At 32.3% G+C, this 22,921-nt stretch overlaps 1 protein-coding gene across 1 annotated transcript; it reads right to left on the bottom strand.

The window, feature by feature from the left end:
* Positions 1–1,510: 1,510 nt before the first annotated feature.
* LOC132744665 (uncharacterized) lies at positions 1,511–22,296 on the bottom strand. The gene is made up of 5 exons (XM_060733462.1): positions 21,869–22,296; positions 21,355–21,426; positions 19,856–20,153; positions 19,465–19,521; positions 1,511–4,547 (listed from the first exon to the last, which is right to left on the bottom strand). The coding sequence occupies exons 1-5, from the start codon at positions 22,271–22,273 to the stop codon at positions 1,924–1,926; spliced, it is 3,456 nt and encodes a 1,151-aa protein (XP_060589445.1). The 5' UTR covers positions 22,274–22,296; the 3' UTR covers positions 1,511–1,923.
* Positions 22,297–22,921: the final 625 nt, after the last annotated feature.

The following is a 22,921-nucleotide window of genomic DNA, read 5'->3' as shown; positions in this document are numbered from 1 at the left end:
AATATCTAAGCTCTAGCTCTTTGAGTTCTTAAAAAGAAGATTTTTTAAGTTTTTACCATATGCATATAGGGAAAATCAATGACCCCCTGGGGCGGGGCCAATTTTGACCCCAGGGCTTTTATTTGAACAAACTTGGTAGACACTCATTAGAAGATGTTTCATGCTAAATATCTTAGTTCTAGCTCTTTGGGTTCTTTAAAAGAAGATTTTTTAAGTTTTTACTATATGCATATAGGGAAAATCAATGACCCCCTGGGGCGGGGTCAATTTTGACCCCAGGGCTTTTATTTGAACAAACTTGGTAGACATTCACTAGAAGATGTTTCATGCCAAATATCTAAGCTCTAGCTCTTTGGGTTCTTTAAAAGAATATTTTTTAAATTTTTACTATATGCATATAGGGAAAATCAATGACCCCCCGGGGCGGGGCCAATTTTGACCCCAGAGCTTTAATTTGAACAAACTTGGTAGACACTCACTAGAAGATGTTTCATGCTTTATATCTTAGCTCTAGCTCTTTGGGTTCTTTAAAAGAAGATTTTTTAAGTTTTTACTATATGCATATAGGGAAAAATCAATGACCCCCTGGGGCAGGGCCAATTTTGACCCCAGGGCTTTTATTTAAACAAACTTGGTAAACATTCACTAGAAGATGTTTCATGCTTAATATCTAAGCTCTAGCTCTTACGGTTCTTTAAAAGAAGATTTTTTTAAGTTTTTACTATATGCATATAGGGAAAATCAATGACCCCCCGGGGCGGGCCAATTTTGACACCAAGGCTTTTATTTGAACAAACTTGGTAGACACTCACTAGAAGATGTTTCATGCCAAATATCTTAGCTCTAGCTCTTTGGGTTCTTTAAAAGAAGAATTTTTAAGTTTTTACTATATGCATATAGGGAAAATCAATGACCCCCTGGGGCGGGGCCAATTTTGACCCCAGGGCTTTTATTTGAACAAACTTGGTAGACACTCACTAGAAGATGTTTCATGCCAAATATCTAAGTTCTAGCTCTTAGGGTTGTTTAAAAGAAGATATTTAAAGATTTTTCTTTCGGTTGCCATGGCAACCAGAGTTCTGCATGGAATTAAATTCTTTGAACAATTTTTAAAGGTGACCACCAAAGGAACATTCCTGTGAAGTTTGGTTGAAATTGGCTTAGTGGTTTATGAGGAGTTGTCATTTAAAGCAAAAGTTTACGGACGGACGACGGACGGACGGACGCCGGACGGACGCCGGACGAAAAGCGATCACAAAAGCTCACCCTGTCACTTTGTGACAGGTGAGCTAAAAATTATAGTGAAAAATAATATTTTTTAAGGAAAATTCTAAGTTCAAAGGGAGATGAATCTGAAAAAAATGATGCAAAAGTTATGAACCTTGTCACATAAGATGAAGTTGATGATAAGAAATATATATTTGAAGTTTGAAGTTGATACCTTAAGAAATGAAAAAGTTATAGTGAAATACATTTTACAGCACCAAAACTCTAATCTGGACGCGGACGCCGGGGCGAGTAGGACAGATCTCCATAAACTTCGTATAGTTGAGCTGAAATGTACAGACAATTTGCCCAAAAGGTAACGAATGGTCACAGGATTAGCTGACCAAGACAGATTTTGCATGATATCTCTAATAGTAAGGCTAATGATGCTTCCAAGCCCTGGAACAACAAGTACATGGATATGCCATAATTTACTATAATAAAGTAGAAAAATAAACAACACTTACTTTTTAAACACATCTAAAATTAATCCACATTTGAGAAGAAGAAAATCATCAGTTTCCATACACATTACATTGTTATGTACAGCAAATTATTGATTAAATGTCAGACTCAAAATAAAAAAATGATGTCTATTTCACCTGTCACTTGTCTCATAATCTATTTATAAATTATTTATCCCAAGTTCATTTAAGGTTACTCAGTACTTGTTGTTGTTTTAAACTCAAACCTGTACACTCCAGACTTCAAGGTGTCATCAATGGTCACCACAAAATTGTCTGATTGTTTTATAAATGTTTTAAAGTTTTCAAATTCTGTTTCTGGTTTTATATCACAACCTTGTATATATACTGTCACTGTATGTGGTAGTTTGTTTATAACAGTAATGAGATCATATAACACTGAGCAAGACATTGTTATATGCCACAAGTAAACACGTTCAATATTGATCATTTGAGGTGACAGTGTTAATGATCTTTCACCTAAATTGATTCTAAACAACCTAACATATTTCACATGATATAACAATGATAATGTTTGTAACATTGTTTCTATGTCACTGGAAGATTCTAGAGGACCACACATAAATGTTTGTAATTTACTGGCTGCTGGTAGTTGACTGAGATAAGATGACACAACACCAGGTTTATATAATTTACCTACAGTACATTTCTCTAACAACGATACATCCATGTTTAATTGTGACACAGGTATATACATCAATCCTAAACATCTTAGTTGTGAATGTTGAGACAGGTCAAGGTTGAATCCCCTACATGAAGTATTCTTATGATCACTACAGTATAAACTGCCCAATGTTATTTCTTTCATTGATTTTTTACTAGTGAGGAAATTTAACAATGTCTCCATTACCTCGTGGGTCATAGTGAATTTGGCTATATATAAACACTCCAGGTGTTGTAATTTTACCAGTCGTCCATTTATCTCTGCAGACAGCGGGCAAAGTTCTCCTACAAATTGATGATTTTCCCATTTATTTGATATCACAGATAAACATTTTAAAGGGTTCAATAACAAGCTCATTATTTCCTCTTCTACAATTTCACCTCTATAGTATAATTTCTCTATATGTGGAAGGTCAGAGAGTGTAAACACACTGATAATTTCTTGTACACTACAAATATCTTCATTTTCTATCATTATTGATTTTATATTTTCTTTATTTTGTTGACATAAATGTTGTAATTGACTGAAGTAGATTTCTTGTTGACATTTTTTATTAATGAAGAAATCTTGTAAACACAATTTGAGGTCTTTGTTTTCCTGGCTTTCTTTGGTACAAGAAATGTACATGTCTTGTATGTCTTGTAATGGATTAATGTACATGTAATCATAACCTGTCAAAGTTCTGTATTTGCTTGTTTTTTCATCATTGTTTATCAGAGGCTTCAAATCACTTGATATTGTAGACATTAATTTAGGGTTCATACCACTAATAAAGACAAACACTTTTGACATGTCTAGAATATTTTGTAAACATTTGCACTCTTCAAAGATGATTTTCTGAACTTCACTTGTATTTTGAAAACTTACGAATATTGCTGAAAAGTATTCCTGCACTGTTTTATGTGAAAATGAGATTTTAGAACTTTCATTTATTAATGTTTTCACTTTACTTTCTGATAATATTCCTGATAGACAGCTTGATTTCAAATCTTCTGGGTTAAGATATTTTTCTGCAATATTTTCATCAAAAACTAATGTGTGCTCTTTTTTCTTACTGAACAATGTACTAAAAGCTAGATTCCCAATGGTCACCAGAAACATGTAGTAACGACAGAAATGTTGATGTTTTCTAAAGCATTCGGGAACTTTACTCGGAGATGTGTCACACGATGAATGAAACTTTCCATGTAATTTTTCTGTTCTAGATAGAAGGAGCTGAATAATGCCTGTATATAATTCTACTGCAGAATTTCCTATTGGAATTTTTTCAACCCATAAACATATAAGATAGAGTAACAGGAGAGGCGTGGATTCCATATCTTCAAGGTCATGATTACTGATTTCTTCTTCAAATCTACACACTTCATTTTTCAGTTTACCATCTTGAAGGTTTTTATTCAATATTTTCATTGTGTTAAGCTTAAATTGCCATGCATTATCTTCATTTAGTTCAACTAGCTCTATTATTTTGTCCATTTGACTTGTTTTTAAGTTTGAGACCCCAAGCTTCCATGGCCGGGTCGTTGTTAAGATTACACAGTTTTCACGTGCATATCGATGTGGAATACTTTTAGGAATTCTTGTACACTTGTTTTCAGGATGAAACCATTCATCTAGTCCATCTAATATCACAAGACATTTTTCATCACGTAGAATTTCATTTAAAAGAGTATTTGGTATTTCAGATTTACATGGAAGATTATTTATGATTTGTTGTTTGATCATTTTGTCGACATCACAGACTGTAGTTGAATCTCTCAATAGCACTAGAAATAAAAACTCAAAGCCAGATAAAGCCTTTAATTCTCCTTCTTTAAAATGCTTGCAATTTTCATCCTTTTTATGAGCTTGACACCATGTTATTGCGAGATATTTTGAAAATGCAGTTTTCCCAAATCCAGCAACAGCTGATAAATATATTTCCCGTGGAACTTTTCTACCACATGTAAACAGGTCCTGTAACGATTTGACTCTAGTTGTTTCCTTCCTTCCGCCTGATAGATAAGTCTGTATGTCAATTTCTGGCATAATGTAGAACCCGGCTAGAGGGGTATGGGAATCATCTGTGAGTGGTGAAAGAGGAACTGAACTGTGATTGGTGTTGTACCATATGATGAGTTCATCCTTCAGTTCTGAAATAGAAATAATTGACATAATTATTAAAACTAATAGTAACCTATATTAGTCCAAGAAAAAACACTCAGCAAGCAGACAACCATACTTTTTTAATACAACAAATTTGTCATAAAAAGAGAATGAAAAAGGAGTCATTAAGAGATAAAATTTAAAAAGAAAACATTTTCTGATAATTCCCTAAAAAACTTGGATATAGACAAACAAATCACGCTATGTACAAATCGTATTCGTCTGTCATTTTTTCATAGCAGACGAACACGGCATAGATATGATTTTTACCAAATATTCATACAAAATGTCTGAAAAATACCTTCAAGTTGTATTCACCGAGAATCTTATTTGCTGATGCTTTTATCTTTTAAATTTTACAAATTAAAATTATATTTTGGTAGCTCTGCTCTTAACATTTTTTGCATGTAGATCTACCTAAGATTTTTTTTTCGCACTGGATAAACTGTACTGTAATTAACATTTTAAACTATAAATAGAAACGGCTGACGTGTAAGAACTGTCATTTTCTACCATCTATGGTGGATGATGTATGCCATGTCATATGAACATGTTTTCAGGGCAAAATTGCGAAAACGTGAACAAACTATTTTCGCGTGACGGGGACCGGGAAATTGAGAAAATAGTGCAAATGGTGATACAAGCATGAAACTTTCAGGAAATCATCTTTAAACCACATAGATTTCAAAAGTGAAGTGGGCCCAAACATATATCTCTGCTCATTCAAGATGGCGCGCCGCCATATATAAATTTGACGTACATAAATAACTCATTCAGTCAAAATTTTTGTCAACCTGAAACTTACACCATAGCATTTAAAAAGTGTCTCCTTGACAAAAATTTTAATCTTACAAAATTCTGCGTTCATACCTCTTCTCAATCCAAGATAGCGTTCAATATGGCCGCCGATTTTATGCAAAACTGTTATATAATTATGCCCCCATTTCGAAGAAAAGGGGGTATATTGCTTTGCACTTGTCGGTCCGTCGGTCCGTCGGTCCGTCGGTCCGTCGGTCCGTCGGTCCGTAGACCAAATGGTTTCCGAGTGATAACTAAAGAACCCTTAGGCCTAGGAACTTCAAACTTTGTATGGTGATTGGTCATGACCAGTAGATGACCCCTATTGATTTTGGGGTCAAGGGGTCAAAGGTCAAGGTCACATTGACCTTGTAAGCAAAAACGGTTTCCGATCAATAACTAAAGAACCTTAAGGCCTAGGAACTTCAAACTTGGTATGGTGATTGGTCATGACCAGTAGATGACCCCTATTGATTTTGGGGTCAAAGGGTCAAAGGTCAAGGTCACATTGACCTTGTAAGCAAAAACGGTTTCCGATCAATAACTAAAGAACCTTAAGGCCTAGGAACTTCAAACTTGGTATGGTGATTGGTCATGACCAGTAGATGACCCCTATTGATTTTGGGGTCAAAGGGTCAAAGGTCAAGGTCACATTGACCTTGTAAGCAAAAACGGTTTCCGATCAATAACTAAAGAACCTTAAGGCCTAGGAACTTCAAACTTGGTATAGTGATTGGTCATGACCAGCAGATAACCCCTATTGATTTTGGGGTGAAGGGGTCAAAGGTCAAAGTCACATTGACCTTGTAGGTAAAAACAGTTCCCGGTCAATAACTAAAGAACGCTTAGGCCTAGGAACTTCAAACTTGGTATTGTGATATGTCATGACCAGCAGATGACCCCTATTGATTTTGGGGTCAAAGGGTCAAAGGTCAAGGTTACATTGACCTTGTAGGTAAAATGTTTTCCGATCAATAACTAAAGAACGCTTAGGCCTAGAAACTTCAAACTTGGTATGATGATTGGTCATGACCAGTAGATGACCCCTATTGATTTTGGGGTCAAGGGGTCAAAGGTCAAGGTCACATTGACCTTGTAAGCAAAAACGGTTTCCGATCAATAACTAAAGAACCTTAAGGCCTAGGAACTTCAAACTTGGTATGGTGATTGGTCATGATCAGTAGATGATCCCTATAGATTTAGGGGACAAGGGGTCAAAGGTCAAGGTCACATTGACCTTATAAGCAAAAACTGTTTCCGATCAAAAACTAAAGAACCTTAAGGCCTAGGAACTTCAAACTTGGTATGGTGATTGGTCATGATCAGTAGATGATCCCTATTGATTTTGGGGTCAAGAGGTCAAAGGTCAAGGTCACATTGACCTCTTAGGTAAAAACAGTTTCCGAACAATAACTAAAGAACCCTTAGGCCTAGGAACTTCAAACTTGGTATGGTGATTGGTCATGACCAGTAGATGACCCCTATTGATTTTGGGGTCAAAGGGTCAAAGGGAAAGGTCATATTGACCTTGTAGATAAAAATGCTTTCAAATCAATAACTTTAGAACCCTTTTGCCTACGAACTTCAAACATGGTATGGTGATTGGTCATGACCAGCAGATGACCTATTGATTTTGGGGTCAAGGGGTCAAAGGTAAAGGTCACATTGACCTTGTATGTTAAAGCAGTTTCCGATCAATTTACTAAAATCGCTTAGGCCTAGGAACTTCAAACTTTGTATGATGATTGGTCGTGACCAGCAGATGACCCCTATTGAGTTTTGGGTCAAGGGGTCAAAGGTTAAGGTCATGACCAGTAGATACTTGATAACCCTTATTAATTGTAGGGTCAGAAGTCATGCATAATAACCTTTTCACATGACTAATTGGCTGCTGATAGGGGGCATACATGTTTTACAAACATATCTTGTTTCTATAGTAGATCTATAATTTGTAGCAATAATCAAATCATATGTTAATCATAATGAAAGTAAAGTTTTTTTAAGTTCATGTCTAAAAGTATCTTTAAAGATATCAAGAAAAAAACTTTATTTTTTGCATATTTCACATAATTTGGTTTTCTAACTCAGTCTATGATTATGCAAATTTAAAAAAACAAAAAAAAAAAACTTTATTTCTCTTTTGTAATTGAATTTTAAAAATAGGGGTTTGTTCTTAACATGTAAGAGAACTATAAAACTAGGTTTTATATTTGTCAAAGTGGGTGGGGTAAATTTATCCTATAATTACAATAGAAAACCAACAAAATTTACACTGACCGTTGTTTCTGTTTCTTCGCTTTTTCTGTTACTTATTATGCAAATGTTCCCTATTAAAAAGTATTCTTTATTGGACGAATGTATTTTTGTCTTTCTTTGGTATACAGAATTTATTTTAGTTTGATTGTGTAGGAAGCTATGAAATATATGTCTTTCTTTGGGTCAAGTAGGTGAGCTAAAATATCAATAATTGCACATTACATTCATAAGTATACACTCAGTTATTAAATTTGGTTGCGTGATATTACTGGTTTCAATATCTTGATATTAATTATTGATTGTAAAGATATATAAAAAGACAATAAATCAACAAACATGCTTTAAATAGCACACATGCACATGCATAAGGTTGTCCATTGACGCATATAATTAATTCCTTCACAATTTTATATTGAAAATATGAAAATGGCTTTAAAGCTACCTCAATGAGATAATAATTTTTGCATATATCAAATAAAAGGCTACTAGCTATTACATCATCTCATTCTATGTGTTGTGAAACATATATATCAATGATATCACCTGACCTACATACAGTTTTTGATTATTTAAAATAAAATAATTGTAATTCATAAACTCTTTATATCTATTTTTTTTTATTTCAATAACAGGGCAATGATGACCCTAAGTCACACACCATTGTTGGGGAAAGGTCACCATTCTTTATAAACGATGGTAATTGGGTGTATCAATTTTGTCATAACATATATGATTTGTGAAATATTGTAATGATGCTTTAACAGCCTTATATCCAGTTTCTCAGAATAGTTTCTCATTAGAGGACTTAAATAACTTTTAATATTCCTATATGAGTCCATATAAACTTAGTGACCCCTGGTGCATGATACATTTTGACAATCTTGTCCATACTTTTTTAAATACTTGTAGAGTATTACAAGGTTATGATGGCACATAATTAATTTGGGAACTGTAGTTTTATAGAATACAAATTACTTACATAAGTCTGTGTAAAATAAGTGATACCCATTTCAAAGCCATTTTAACTGCAGTGTTTTTTTAGTAATATCGGAAAAATGTCGAATTTAGAATCGAGACATCTACGTTAAAAAATCTTTACATTCAATCAAATTTGAGTCATACAAACCCTTCAAAAGGCTTTTTTTAATCCCGAAACCAAGTTCCTATGATTATGTATGTCAAATTTATAAGGCGGCCATTTTGAAAATGGCGGCCATCTTGGATGAGCAGAAATATTTTTGGGCCCCACTTCACTTTTGAAATTTCTATAGGCTAAAGATGATTTCCTTGTATCACAATTTGCACTATTTTGACAGGAGAGACCTTATTTCCCTCTCCACTAAAATGCAACTTTGGTGTGAAGTTTCATTTCTGAATATATTAAAGGTTGTTTTTGATGCATTTTTTACTGTTTTTGATGCATTTTTGACTATCACAATAATGTTCACAATTTTACTTTGTTATGGATGATTTATGTTTCAGAGATATTAAACAGTCAACGTGACTGAGAAAATAAACTGTTGACTGTTTGCTATAGAAATAACAACATTTAAAATACGACAACAGCAACAACAATTTATGAAACGTTAGACAATTTCCTAAATTAAATGAGTTACATTTGAAAAAATATATAATTAGATTATTCTAACTTCTAAGTATATGTTAGTGTCCATCCCTGCTGTTCTACAGAACTTGGAAACTTCGACGGGAGCGATAGCGACAGGAGAGTGTTTCTAATATTTGTAGAACAGCACGGATAATTACTAAAATACTTAGTGTCAAGCTGTATTTTGCCTTATAATCACTCACATTATTACGTCACTATGTGGTTCTATAAAGTCGACTATGAATGGAATTCGTTATTTAGTGTCCAACTTTATTTGTCATCCAATGAAAACGCTGTATTTTTTAAAATCCTATGCGTTAATTTTCATATATATAATGAACTGAAGTCGATTCTATATCAAATTCCGTTCATAGTCGACTTCTATTTTTCATAGTACTTCATAAAAATATATAAAAATAATTATTATAGATGTTGAAATATGATTTTTTTTCAAAACGGCTTATATTAAGTTTTTTGATATATATGATCAGTACATGTGCTGGGATTGACAAATATGCATTTTATTTGGATTTGAAAGGCGTTTTGAGCTCCAAACCACAAGTGTCTGTGAGAAAACATGCTTATTAGTAACAAAAGGAGTATGATTTTTTCAGCTATCTTGAACTTTGTGAATCGATGACATTAATCAGCCGAAAACTCATGACATCAAATGAGACAAATGAGAGAAGAAACAATTATAAATAATAATACATATAAAGCATGATTGAGAAAACAATCATGAAAAGTATGCAAATTACCAAGTATAAAAAGTTTGGAAATTAACAGGAAATATGCATTTTATAGTTCTTATGTTCTGTCATGGAATAAATTCAAAGTGTAAAATTGAAAAAAGGGCAATAACACTAAAATTTATACAGGGCGAGGGTTACGGTTCCTCTGCCTCGCACGCTTACTCATTCGGATCTATATCCACCTACAAAATTCGAAGTTGAGTTATACATTCTGAGTTATGCCTCATGTTTGTATCATGTTTAATTATCTTGTACATGAAGTTAGTTGAATTATTAACTGTTGAGCTCCATGTTTGGATAAATTGGTCTTTAATATTTCTTTTAAAAGCAAGTGAAAACCATTTAAGATTCAGTTCACTTTGGTTTATCAATACATTACTGAATCCATTTGTTTGAATCAGATTATAAATAAAGTCTAACCATTTTGATTTGACATTTCTTTGCCTATTTAATGCAGTTAAAATATTATACATTATGTTTGCCAGTTTGTTATTATCTGTATGTGTGAATTGATTATAATTATGGTTGTTATCATTATCAGTGTTATTATTATCATTGGGATTGTTATTAGTGTTATTATTATCATTGGGATTGTTATTATCAGTGTTATTATTATCATTGGGATTGTTATCATTGGTGTTATTATTATCATTGGTATTTTCATTATTGGTGTTGTTAATACCATTGTTATTATTACTACTACCGTTATTATTATTGTTATTATTTATATTGTTATTGTTATTATTTATTCTACACCAGAAAGATATCATTCTTATTTTGGCTTCTTCTTTAAGCGGCATTATACCTAGTTCACTGTAAATCATATAGGAAGGCGTTGACCTTTTTAAATTTAAGATGTGTTTGAAAAACTTGAGTTGTACTCTTTCAAGACATGTCATGTTACTGTAGCCATAAAGCTCACTCCCATATAAAAGCATAGGTTGGATTGTTTTTTTTTATATATATCAACTTGTAGATCTAGGGGCAAGTCAATATGTCTTATTTTCTTTGATAACATATACATGGCCTTTGTTGCCTGTTAAGCAATGTGATCTTTGGTTTTTTTATAGCTGCAGGTTTTTGATAAATAGAGTCCTAAGTATTTGTATTCATTTACAATTTCTATTTCTTTATTCCCATAAGTAAAGATTGGAAGGTTATTTACAATTCTTGATCCTAAAATGATTATTTTAGTTTTTAGCGTGTTGACTGTAAGTTTCCATTCTGAGCAGTATTGTTCGAATAGTTCTAGCTCTTTTTGTAGGCCTTGTTGTGAATCACTTAATAACACTGTGTCATCAGCATATAGAATAACAAAGAGTTTGAGATAAATTGAAAGGTTAAGTTCAGAGATGCTGAAGCTTATTCCATTTGCATTATTATCTAATAGAAAAGTTTCAAAGTCATTTAAATAAAGTGAAAATAGTATCGGCGACAAATTTTTGCCTTGTCTTACTCCGATTAGACTTGGGAAAAAGTCAGACACTCCTTGAGAAGTTTTTACACATGATTTAATGTTTTCATACATACTTTTGACTATTTTTAAAAAATTTGCCATTTACATTGTATTTAATGAGTTTATTCCATAATCCTTGACGCCAGACAGTATCAAATGCTTGTTTAAAATCAATAAATGCACAGTATATTTTTTCTTTTGTGTTCTTAGAATATCAATTAAAGATTGTTATATAAATAAATTATCTGTAGTTGAGTGATTTTTGCGGAATCCTGCTTGGTATTTGGTTATAATGTTATGGTCTTCAGTGTAATTTGTAATTCTATTGTTCAATATGGCAGTAAATAATAATTAATTAACCTAAGCAACTTAATAAAGTGATTGGTCTATAAGTTTCAGGTTGAGTGGCATTTCACTTATTTTTATAAATGGGTAATATAACACCTTTTGTCCAGCTGGATGGTATTAATCCAGAGTCAAAAACAAGGTTAAATAATTTGTTATAAATTGGAAGCATTGTATCAATAGTTGACTTAATGTGTTCATTTTAAAATATAGTCACATCCTGGACTTTTATTGTTTTTGAGTAGTTTAACTGCTTTTTTTATTTCCTCATCAGTGATTTCTGTATTTATTTCTTCATTTACTTCTATAACAGTTTCTGAATCTATTGAATTATCTTCTATGTTTTATCCTTCATTTGTCTTTTTGAAAAAATCATATAGGTCATGAAGAGTAGCCTTAGTTGCATTTTTAGATTGATCAATAGAGTTAATTATTTTCCAGTATTCTCTTGGGCTTGTACTTTTGGCATTTCTAAGTTTCTCAATTCTTTTATTTTTGTGTTCTTTGTGTGCAATATTGATATTTTGTTTGTATTCTTTACTTATTACTTTTAGATTATTTTTATTTATTTCTGTTTTGTTTCTATTATAGATTTTTCTTGCTATATGATATTTGTTTCTCATTTGTTGGCATGTTGTATTAAACCATGGTTGCCATTTATTTTCTTTATGGGTCCTCTGTTTGTTCTTTGGTTTCCCAAACGTTACCTTGCAATTGTTTATAAAAAGTTCTTGAATTTTTTCTAAACAGTTGTCAAGGTCACATTGGGATATATTTTCTTGCATGTTCATGTTTTCTAAATATTCCTTTATATTTGATATGGTTTCAGTGTCTAGATTTTGAATAAATAAATTATTTTTGTCTTTATCCCATAACTTTTGCTCACCTTCTGTTTGTTCTAAACTTTGCTCATTATTGTCTGTGTTTATTGTAACAGTAGTTTTGATTTGAAGTGTAATTGCGCTATGAACATCGGAATATAAACTTGAGAATGATTCAACATTTAATTCATTTACATATCTTATCATGTTAACACTACATGTATAGTAATCAACTGTACTAACACCTTTGCAAGTTGGGCTGGGTGAACTTTTATCATTGTCTATTCTTCCATTTAGAATAAATAAATCATTGGCAGCACACAGTTCTAGTAATTGATTACCATAATTGTTTACAGTTTTGTCTATGGAATTTCTTTTTAATGGTATATTTAACTTGTTAAGCTCTTGTACTGGTATATTACTTTCATAAAAAAGTTCCTCATTACAAAATAAATCAAAAATATATTCATCACATCTTATGAAATCATCTCTGTCTCCTGTCCTTGAATTGAAGTCACCAAATATTAATACATTTTCATTATCATATTTATGTAACTCAGATTGTAATTCTAAAAAAGGATCATAGTGCTCATATTTTGAGCCCACTGGTGGAATGTAAACGTTTCCTAAGTAAAAAACAACAATTTCATCATTTATATTACATGATAATTTTAGCCAATGTATAAGTTTACTATTTGGTTCCAAAATCTCAATTGATGTTTCTAGCTTGTTTGAGATAAGATATGCAGTTCCACCAGACTTAATTTTAGACACTTCTTTTCTGTTTGACATGTATATTTTATAACCTTCAACATTAACATAATCAATGTCATCAAGTTTTGTCTCTTGTATGGCTATAATGTCATGTTTGTTGATCAATTCAAGGAATTCCGGTATGATCAGCTTTGATTTCAGCCCACATACATTTATTGAGCAAATTTTAAGTCCATGTGATTTCAAATTTTTTGTTGCTAAGTCTGTTTTGTTGTCCTCTTGTTTGTCCTATTGTCGAAAATTTTTGTCTCTGATTTCTTGATGTGGCATTGCATGCAATTCAAGAAAGAGGTCCTCTTCTTCTGATCTGTCTTCACTATCACTATGTTCTTTATGTTTCTTGGGATCTGGTTCTATCTCTAATGGAGATCTTTGACTGGCATTTCTTTTATCTGTTTGTTTTCTTTGAGACATACTGATGGGTGTTTCATCCATTGTTGTTAGAAGGTCATATTTGTTTGAAATTGGAGTTCTAAACATACTGGTTGTTGCTGGGATTTTACTTCTTTTGCTATTATAAACCATCCTGTAGTTCTTTTGTGATGTTGTATTTGTTTCTGTGTTTGGATTTTGATTGTCTGTATTTGTTCTACTTTTGGATGTGTGGTTGTATGTTTCTGGTCTATATTGTTCATTGTTGATGAAAAGTTTGTCCCTGATGAGTTTTACCTTTTTTCCAGATTTTTTAGCTGTGTTCATCTCTGCATACAGGGGTTTTCTCCTATCTTGTATTTCTTTTGGGAATTGTTCTCGCACTGCATATTGGGTATCTTTAAGTTTTGAAAATGCTTTGTGTTGTATGTATTCTTTGTCTTTTATTGAATTTAATTTGATACCTATAGGTCTTGGTTTCATCTGGTATCTTGATCTCTTACCTATTCTATATGCCTTTTCTATTACAACCTTTTTGTCAATTTCCATTTCTTCTTTTAAGAATTGCCTAACTAACCCTTCTGTAAATTCTGAAGCTTTAAGTTCCTCATTAATTTCATCAATACCAAAGAAGATTAGATTATTTTCCATGAGTTTGCACTGTATTTCAAGAATTGTTTCTTTTTGTGTTTCTTGATTTGTTCTTAGGTTTTCATTTTCTTCTTGCATTTTAATCATTTGTTTCTTATGTTCTGATAGTACCTCTTTTGATTCTTCATTAAGTATAACCTGGTTGTCAAAAAAGTCACTGTTTGCTTGGCAACTTAGCTCAAACACTTTATTTCTAAATTCACAGACACTCTTGTCTAAATCTTGTACATTTACTTTGTTGTTAAGTATCGAATGTTTTAAATTTTCATTCAAACTGTTCATTGTGGTCAGTTTATTTTCAACCTTGCTCAGCCTTTTGTTTTGTGTTTCTAATATGTGGTCTATATTTTTCCAAACCTGATTTTGCTTTTCTATTTTTGCTTCAATATTATTGAGTTTTATATCAAGTTTATTATTGATGTCCTGAAGAACACTTGCGAGCCATGGAGGGATGTCATTGCGTTGTGCTGATGTTTCCACTTGTACAGGGTTATCAATCTGAGTAGTGTTTTGTAACATATGCTGCATGTGGGGTGGTACAAACATTGGGTAGCGTGGAAAGGGAGGATGCATTCCATACATATAGTCTTGTTCTGTTTGGTTGGTTGTTTTAGTATGCACTCTATTTTGGTTTATGGATGTATCAGCAGTCTGATGATAAGTATCAGCACATGTTGGATAGAGAGCTTCTCTTGCCTGGGACAATTGGTTTGATATTTCTGTATTATTAGTAGTAGTATTATCTTTGTCTTCTTTATCATTATCATGTTCAAGAGTTTTTAAATTCTTTGGAGATTTACGGTTTACGTTACTGTTTCGACCTTGATTTCCTCTAGTGGGTGGGGTCCGAGTGGGTGGGGTACTATTCTTATTCATATTGTCAAATTACCAATTGAGTAACGTTTACAAGGCATCTAATACAATACTCTGGTTATATGGACCTGTGTGTTGAAATGTGTTGACAACGATATAGGTCTTACTCTTTTATCTGTTTTATTTTCAAAAAATTGGCTCAGATGTCCATCTGTAGATCACGGTCATTTAGATATATTTTCCAAAGTATATATAATAAGATTTTCTATGCTGATCTGCATTTCGGCATACGTCAACACTTAAATGCAACGTCACATTTTTGTTTGGCGGGCGCCGGGCGAAAATACGGCACATATTATTTTTCAAATTTTCGCCTGTCGCGGCGAAAAATAAAAAGACACGACAAATTAAAGGAAAACTCTGACATATAGAACATTTCCGCTTGGCGGGTCGAAAGGTCGCCATGCCATATATGATTATCGTGTGGCGGGTTTTCGCCCCGCCATGGATAGATACGACAAACTGTTGGTAACGACATGATACATAAAATGTGGCGTGTTTTCATGTGGTGGGGCGAAAATTGCACTTTTCGAGTGTTTTCGCCTTGTGATCTTTCGTCCCACCACTCGAAAAAAGCATGTTCGTGTTTTCAGATTTTCGCCTCGAACACAAGCACAAATCAGCCACCATATATGTCAAATAAAATTATGAATCGATGTGAAATATCAATGAATCAAAGGATACTCGGCTAATAAATTTAGTAATGAAGCTACCTGAACATAATGTTTTATCTATCACATATTCAAAATACGAACTATTAAAGGGACTCTACTGAGGTTTAAACGTCTAAAAACATAACATTTGAATTTCTTACATAAATGAGCTGGGGCACTTTAAACAGTAAAATATGCAAAGATAGTTAAGAAATATACTTTGAAATAAATTGAAAATCGTATTTTATGCTTTTCTTAGCCTAATTTGAGTGAAAAGCGTTTAAACGCTTTTCAGTTTGGGTCAGTTTTTTACAATTTGAATAATATTTCTGGAAAAATTGTGTGCGCGAATGATCTGAAATTTTGCACAAAGATTAGTGGTCTACACCTACATCAAATGGTACAATTATCCTGAAAAAATATTTTCAGTCCCATCATGTCAAAAAACCTCAGTGGAGTCCCTTTAACGGTAGAAAGAATCGCTTTTTATTGATGCGCTTATAGTATAACGCTAACATTCTGTGCAGCTTATGCTAAAATTTGTTTTAATAATACTGCACGTTTGTAATTTCCCTTTTAATTGGATAATCGTGACTTTTATAAAGTTTTATATACACGGCTGCTGTCTATCTTTTAAGAAATCTCTAATTATTTCCCTCAAAAAGGAAGTTTGCTGCATTATAAATTCGTTATAAATATTACTGACATGTTATATGACCGTATTTAAACGGTTGTTTGCAATATAATCCTCGCCAAGCAGGTCTGGTTATATTTCCAAACAACCATTTATATAGGGCCATATAACCAGTCATAATCTTGATAACTAATAGTATTACACAAATGACGTCACGTCGAAATATTAGCACGACCGTGCAATATCGTTTTACAGAGTCGCAATTTAAGCGACACGGGTATGTGGAAAAGTGCTGTTAAAGCTTTTCTGTGACGCATTTACAAATAACCAATTATAAAAATCCCAGTTTTTAGAAACTTCATAACTAAATGACAAGTGTACCATCGAAAATATATGTATGTCTAGTGTGAAAGCCTTAAAAAGTTGTTAACACCAAAACTCATCATTTTTATAAAAACATTAGGATACAATAAATATTCTGTGCTCTAAATGGATACATTTCAGAAAAAAACACCTATATTTATGTCTTACAATGTAGATTACTTAAATGCAACAGCTAAAACAGTTGTCAAATGATGACAATATTTCCCAATAGTAGTAAAACAACACTTTTTCCAATAGTTTTGGAAAACATTTTAAGGCCTTGAATTTAAGTGTAAGGTGGTGCCTTTTTAATTAAACGATATAGAATAGATTATAAAACAACAAGCAGACCTTTCAACCTTAAAATGTTATCTTACTGATTTACTTTATTTTTTTTATGTTTTAAAAATATAATTTCTTGATTATTTATAATTTCCGTTAAATATTGGGAAATGTATTATGTCTGTGTTTTTTTTATAGTATATAGTATATTTGGATATTATAATTAATATTGTTATTTGATAGAATTTCAAGTTCCTGTGGTAGATATTCCGCACTGGATCAGTATATTAGGACATCCGTGAAATTTAAACAAAGTATTCTGTATACCTCTTGTATAAAAAATGTCCCCGATTGAAACGTATAAGTGAAAACAATATCCACTTAAACATAAAAAGGCAAATAATTCCAAAGGCAATAGGAATACCTCAACTATATTAATTTAATATAGATCTATCCGTCAATACGTTTGCGACAATCGGACGCAAGTTCGGTGTGTGGTATACCATGCATACGACGGCAATGTTCGTTTGTCGCACGTGTGAAAAAGAACGGAGCATGCAACGTTTCGTTTCTTTTTTTTAATTGCAATCGGACAGACGAATAACATTCAACCAAGGAATAATTTTTCAAAATGAAAACTCTGCATTATTACAATTATTGCGAATATTGAACTTGTTAGAATTAATGCAATTAGCTAGCTATGATTATTTCTTCTTTATTCTCTTCACAATGTTTTACTTTTAAATACATCTCTTTTTTTAAATATGAAAATAAGCATGAATCTGGAGGCATGTTGCTTTCAGTATTACAATACAAGAAACCTATTTCAAAAAACGAAATTCAGTTGCAAGATAATCACTTCTTATATATATCTTCCGATATTTGACTAATTAATATAGCTTAATACAGACAAACAGAGACAGTCATAAAAAGAGAAAAATAAAAAAACGTTACTTTTCTGAAGAGAACTTAATCATATCTGCTATATTAAAACAATAATAAGGAAACTGATAGTTAAAGAAAACATTTTAAAAGAAGGGTTTTCAGGGAAATTCCTGTGCTGTTACACATCAGGCCCACTATGATTAAATATTATTTTGTAATATCTTTTTTTCTCTAAAAGATCACTAAAATTTGACTGTCACTGAAACAGGGCATCCAATGAAAAATAGTATGCATTATTATACGTCATATCATGTGTCACCGAAACAAACAAAATTGCGTTTTTGATGTGTTTGAACTTTGAAGGAATACAAAGTGATAAACAATTATTGTTTATCATAACATGTAAAATACGGAGTAAATACGGATTGAAATTAAATCTACAACATTACTTCAGATGTAAACAAAACAAGAGGGTGTACTATCTGTGAAATTTAGTATAACACTTAATGTCTGGTATCACATATGTGTAAGAGTGTGACGTGACCTCAAACCGGAAGTGACGTAAAATTTTCCTAAGTTAAATATTGGCATATCAATATAAAATTAAAGTGAAATGTTCTGATCATAGGCACTTTGTTTACACGTTTTTTTAGTAATATCGGAAAAATGACGGTTTTAGAAAAGAGACATCTACGTTAAAAAAAATCGTAACATTCAATCATATTTGAGTTCTACAAACCTCTAAAATGCTTTTTATCCAGAAACCAAGTGCCTATGGTTCTGATGCATTTTGAGACATTTCTTATTATTTGAATAATCAGATTTACCAGTTTGCACAGAAATTGGAACCTACAAAACAAACTTATTGTTCGTGCTCTGTTGAGCCGTATTTTACACATATTGAAAATATAAAACGTCTGTGAATTGACATTTGTGTAAGAAGTGTCAAGTATTTTTGCCAAATAGGATGTAAAATACTGCTTTAACATGTATCTTGCATTACGTTCTTATAACTATAAATATAAACAAAGAGGGCGGGAACGTCTCATAAGTCTAATCATAAATATGTATATGTTTCATGCATTTTAATGCAATCTTTAAATTTTATATAAGCCGGATGGAGTTTAAAAGTCAAGTAAACAAGATATAAACACAGACTCATGTATTTCAGTAAAGACAGAATATGTAGGTATTATAAAGACCTTTACAAATATATGTTCATTTTTATTTACCTTGAATATATTCTCCCTATATACACAATAGGCCTACATTCATAAATCATATTCTTAAACACAGCATAAAAAGTGTTCTGAACCAACATTGTTAATTATATACCACACGTCTTTTAAATATGTTATCATTACATAAAGAGCTATAACTTACTTTTTTTCGACTCTTTATATTGAGACTGCCTCATTGATTCTGTCTCTGCTGTGACACCTGAAGTATGACAATTTAATATTTTAAATGTAAATTTCTGCAATAAGTAATTAAACTTTAACAATTGTTTTACGTTATCTGCATTTAAATCAATTTATCTATTACATGACAGATATAGTGAATATAAACAAATTTTAACTGAAAAAAGCAGTTGAGAATGTGAAATTAAATTTCAATGTTGATTACCAAATACAATTTCGAATGATAACAATGAAAATCAAAAATGAAAGGCAAAGTGATCGGTTTAGAAAATTAAGCACTTATCAGACAAAAAGATCTTTCAATAAAATCAAAACTAAAATATGGTTTATGTTAAAAAGCGTCAAGGACGTACATTTTCTACTTTCTTCCTTTAACTTTAATTCCTGTATTTGTTTAGCATTTTCACTGGTCTTCTTGTTTAACTCCTTCACTGTTACATTTTGCAATTTCAAAGAAACTTCTATATCCTTGGTTTTCTCTTTTATCAGTTTTAAATCAGCTTCTACTCCCTTTTCTAACAATTGCCAACTGTCTATGGCCTTCTGAACCCTTCTTTCTGCTTCGGGATCAAGTGGATTCACTTTAAAGTCATCAATCATCTTCTGTAGGTTTGGTATGGGGGTCACCGCCAAGTTCAACCTCAAAAGAACCTGGAAAAGGACATGATGGATGCCATCAAATTAATCACGATCCCATTATTAATCTCACACCAAAACATATTTATTGAAAACTAAACAAAATGATCATTGTATATGAACGCACTGGACACTTGAACATTGATCATCGTGCTAATACACATGATTATAAATGAGCCGCGTCACGACAAAACCAACATAGTGGGTTTGCGACCAGCATGGATCCAGACCAGCCTGGGCATCCGCGCAGTCTGAACAGGATCAATGCTGTTTTCTATCAGTTATCAGTTTCTCTACTTGTAATAGAGTTGGTAAGCGAACAGCATGGATCCTGATCAGACTGCGCGGATGCGCAGGCTGGTCTGGATCCATGCTGGTCTCAAACGCACTATGTTGGTTTTGTCATGACGCGGCTCAAATGTTATATTCTGTTCTGCTATGTTCTGCTTGTATCTTACCAGACAGAATTATTTACTGTTTACACCTCTGCTAGAAACCTTTCTTACACCCCCTGTATGAGACAAAATGTGTGATTTAAGTGACGTCATTCACGCGCGCTTTTTATAAATTAATGGCGTTCTTAAGTAGACGTCATTTTCCCGTTATGAATTAAGTTCAGTTATAACAATACTAGACCCATACAAAATGTCATTGCAAAAAAAGCGATAGCAAAATATTTACATCTATAAAATTATTTAACATCTGGGGAAAAATGATTGCTGCTTGGAAGCTTTAAACATAGCAAAATTAGAAATCTACATGAAAATAGATTATTGAGTTCGTACATGAGGAATAATGAGGAAGTGCTACATCCCTATGCCCCCTAGCACCAGCTGCCTGAGCGGTTGCCAATTCTCAAATGACCAGAAAAATATAACAATAAGTTTGTCGTACAATGATTGTCTTATATAAAATTGTGTTTGTATTTTGCCATCAGAATTATTTTTTTAAATTTATTGATAAGTTCAAATGACTTCTAAAATATACTAGAAAACACGATATTTATAAAAAATATAAATGTGTCTTGCGAGAAATCATCATGTGCCTTTATTTGCACAAGGGCCGATTCAGTCTTCATCCAAATAGTTACATTCCATAAAGTTCAGACAGTTATGTCGTGAAGAATTCTAATTAATTTACAGGCAAGCAGGTTTGGCTGAAGACTGAACGAAACTAAAAAGATAGATATATTAGTTAGATAAAGTACCAGTCTAACCTGTTCGATCTCCGTCCACTTTGGTGCGAAGACAGGCAACGTTATTCCACTTGTAGAAGATATGTGACTAAGCTAATTAAAAGGTAAGATTATATTAAATATATTGATATCAAATGAATATATATGCGCGGAAGACAAAAAATATAAATATAATGTTATGTAAGCATGCAACACCATTGGCTAAATCTCATATTATAAAGCCAGTCTTTGATATATACCATCTAATGGAAATGTTTCGTAGTTTAATTAATGAAGACGTTTCATACGTTAAGACATCATGTAACTGAGACATAATAATACTAAATTAGTAGGAACATTAAGTTAAACAGCATTAAAAGTAAACATTCTTAGGATTTAAAGTTCTATAATCTAAAAGCTATTTCAGCAAAAATTTACATTTTATACCTAATAATTTAAACTAGACGTCATATAGATTATTTTTGTTCACAACTAGGTTATAATCAAAAGCACTCAAACCATTAAAACATAACTAATTATCTTATTTCTTATTTACCTCGTTCCTGTACATTTTCAGACGGGAAATATCAGCCTCAACTGAGGTATCACCTTGTGCGGGAACCGAGTTCCATTGGAACTTCTTGTTCAGCCCGAATGACTTGATGTTTCTAAGGAGACATATGATTAACGTGATGTCTAGGTCTGTTGTAGCTGGACCGCTGCCGCCTGATGGAAACAGTAGATCATATTGTACCTGAGTAATTATTCCAAGTGTTCTCAAGTTTGTAATTGTTTGTCTTTCATTCTTCAACAATGCGGCAAGAGGAACACTTTGCAGTTTTTGATTGAAAATATTCCTCAGAATAAGTAGTCCACCATCTATAATCAGCATTTGCAGACGAAAATGACGACAACGATTCTGCTGCGTCCTTGAAGACGTTGCTTGACTGGTGGTTGCCATTGTTCGTTTGTTATCAGATCATCATTTCTGTAATTACATAAATAAATTCATGATCATTAAATCAACATGATTCGTAATTTTGTCATTTTACTAAAAAAATCAATCAACTGCCAATTAATACTAACTACTTTTTTCAGATGAAAAGGATAAACAAATGCAACAATAATAAATAAATGTATTGATTCTTTCCGTCCGTATTATGTTTTCTTCTATAATGTTATAATAACATCTCGCAGGCATCTTGACACTTATCATTTATTTAAATTATCAGAAGAATAATTGACAATTCAAAAGGTGCTCAATGACGTCATCCAGTATCCATTTCATTCATAAGTCGTCATAACGACGTTATTAGAAATTCCATAAGTCAGGATGAAGATTCATTAATTTAGCAAGGATGTAAACACGTCTGTAAAATCAAGTCTGATATTTAAGGGTGTTTTAATTATAATTTACAAAAGATCTATGATACTAGCTTTTATTTTAATTTCTCTTACTACTTTAAGGTGCGGAAATGGTCTTACTTATTTTGTCTTGTTAAAATCGAAATAAGATCGGTCTTTTTCAAAACTCCAGACTTAGATTGCTAATAATTACCGCTCAGATAGATTATATAACGTCGAGGTTTACATATTTATCTTACAATAT

This window comes from Ruditapes philippinarum, unplaced genomic scaffold (genome assembly GCF_026571515.1).
Source record: "Ruditapes philippinarum isolate M1 unplaced genomic scaffold, ASM2657151v2 ctg4016_1_1_1_1, whole genome shotgun sequence".
NCBI classification, from domain to species: Eukaryota; Metazoa; Mollusca; class Bivalvia; order Venerida; family Veneridae; genus Ruditapes; species Ruditapes philippinarum.
Note: the sequence above shows the minus strand (reverse complement) of the source record. Positions and strands in the feature narration are given on the sequence as shown.

What these genes read in the sequence shown, in the direction of transcription:
- LOC132744665 (XM_060733462.1), bottom strand. Translation starts at nt 22,273, where the DNA reads ATGGCAACCACCAGTCAAGCAACGTCTTCAAGGACGCAGCAGAATCGT. An exon ending in TGAAAATGTACAGGAACGAG is followed by an intron (nt 21,427 to 21,868) that starts GTAAATAAGAAA and finishes CCTTTTAATTAG; the next exon opens with CTTAGTCACATATCTTCTAC. An exon ending in AAAGGAAGAAAGTAGAAAAT is followed by an intron (nt 19,522 to 19,855) that starts GTACGTCCTTGA and finishes GTCATACTTCAG; the next exon opens with GTGTCACAGCAGAGACAGAA.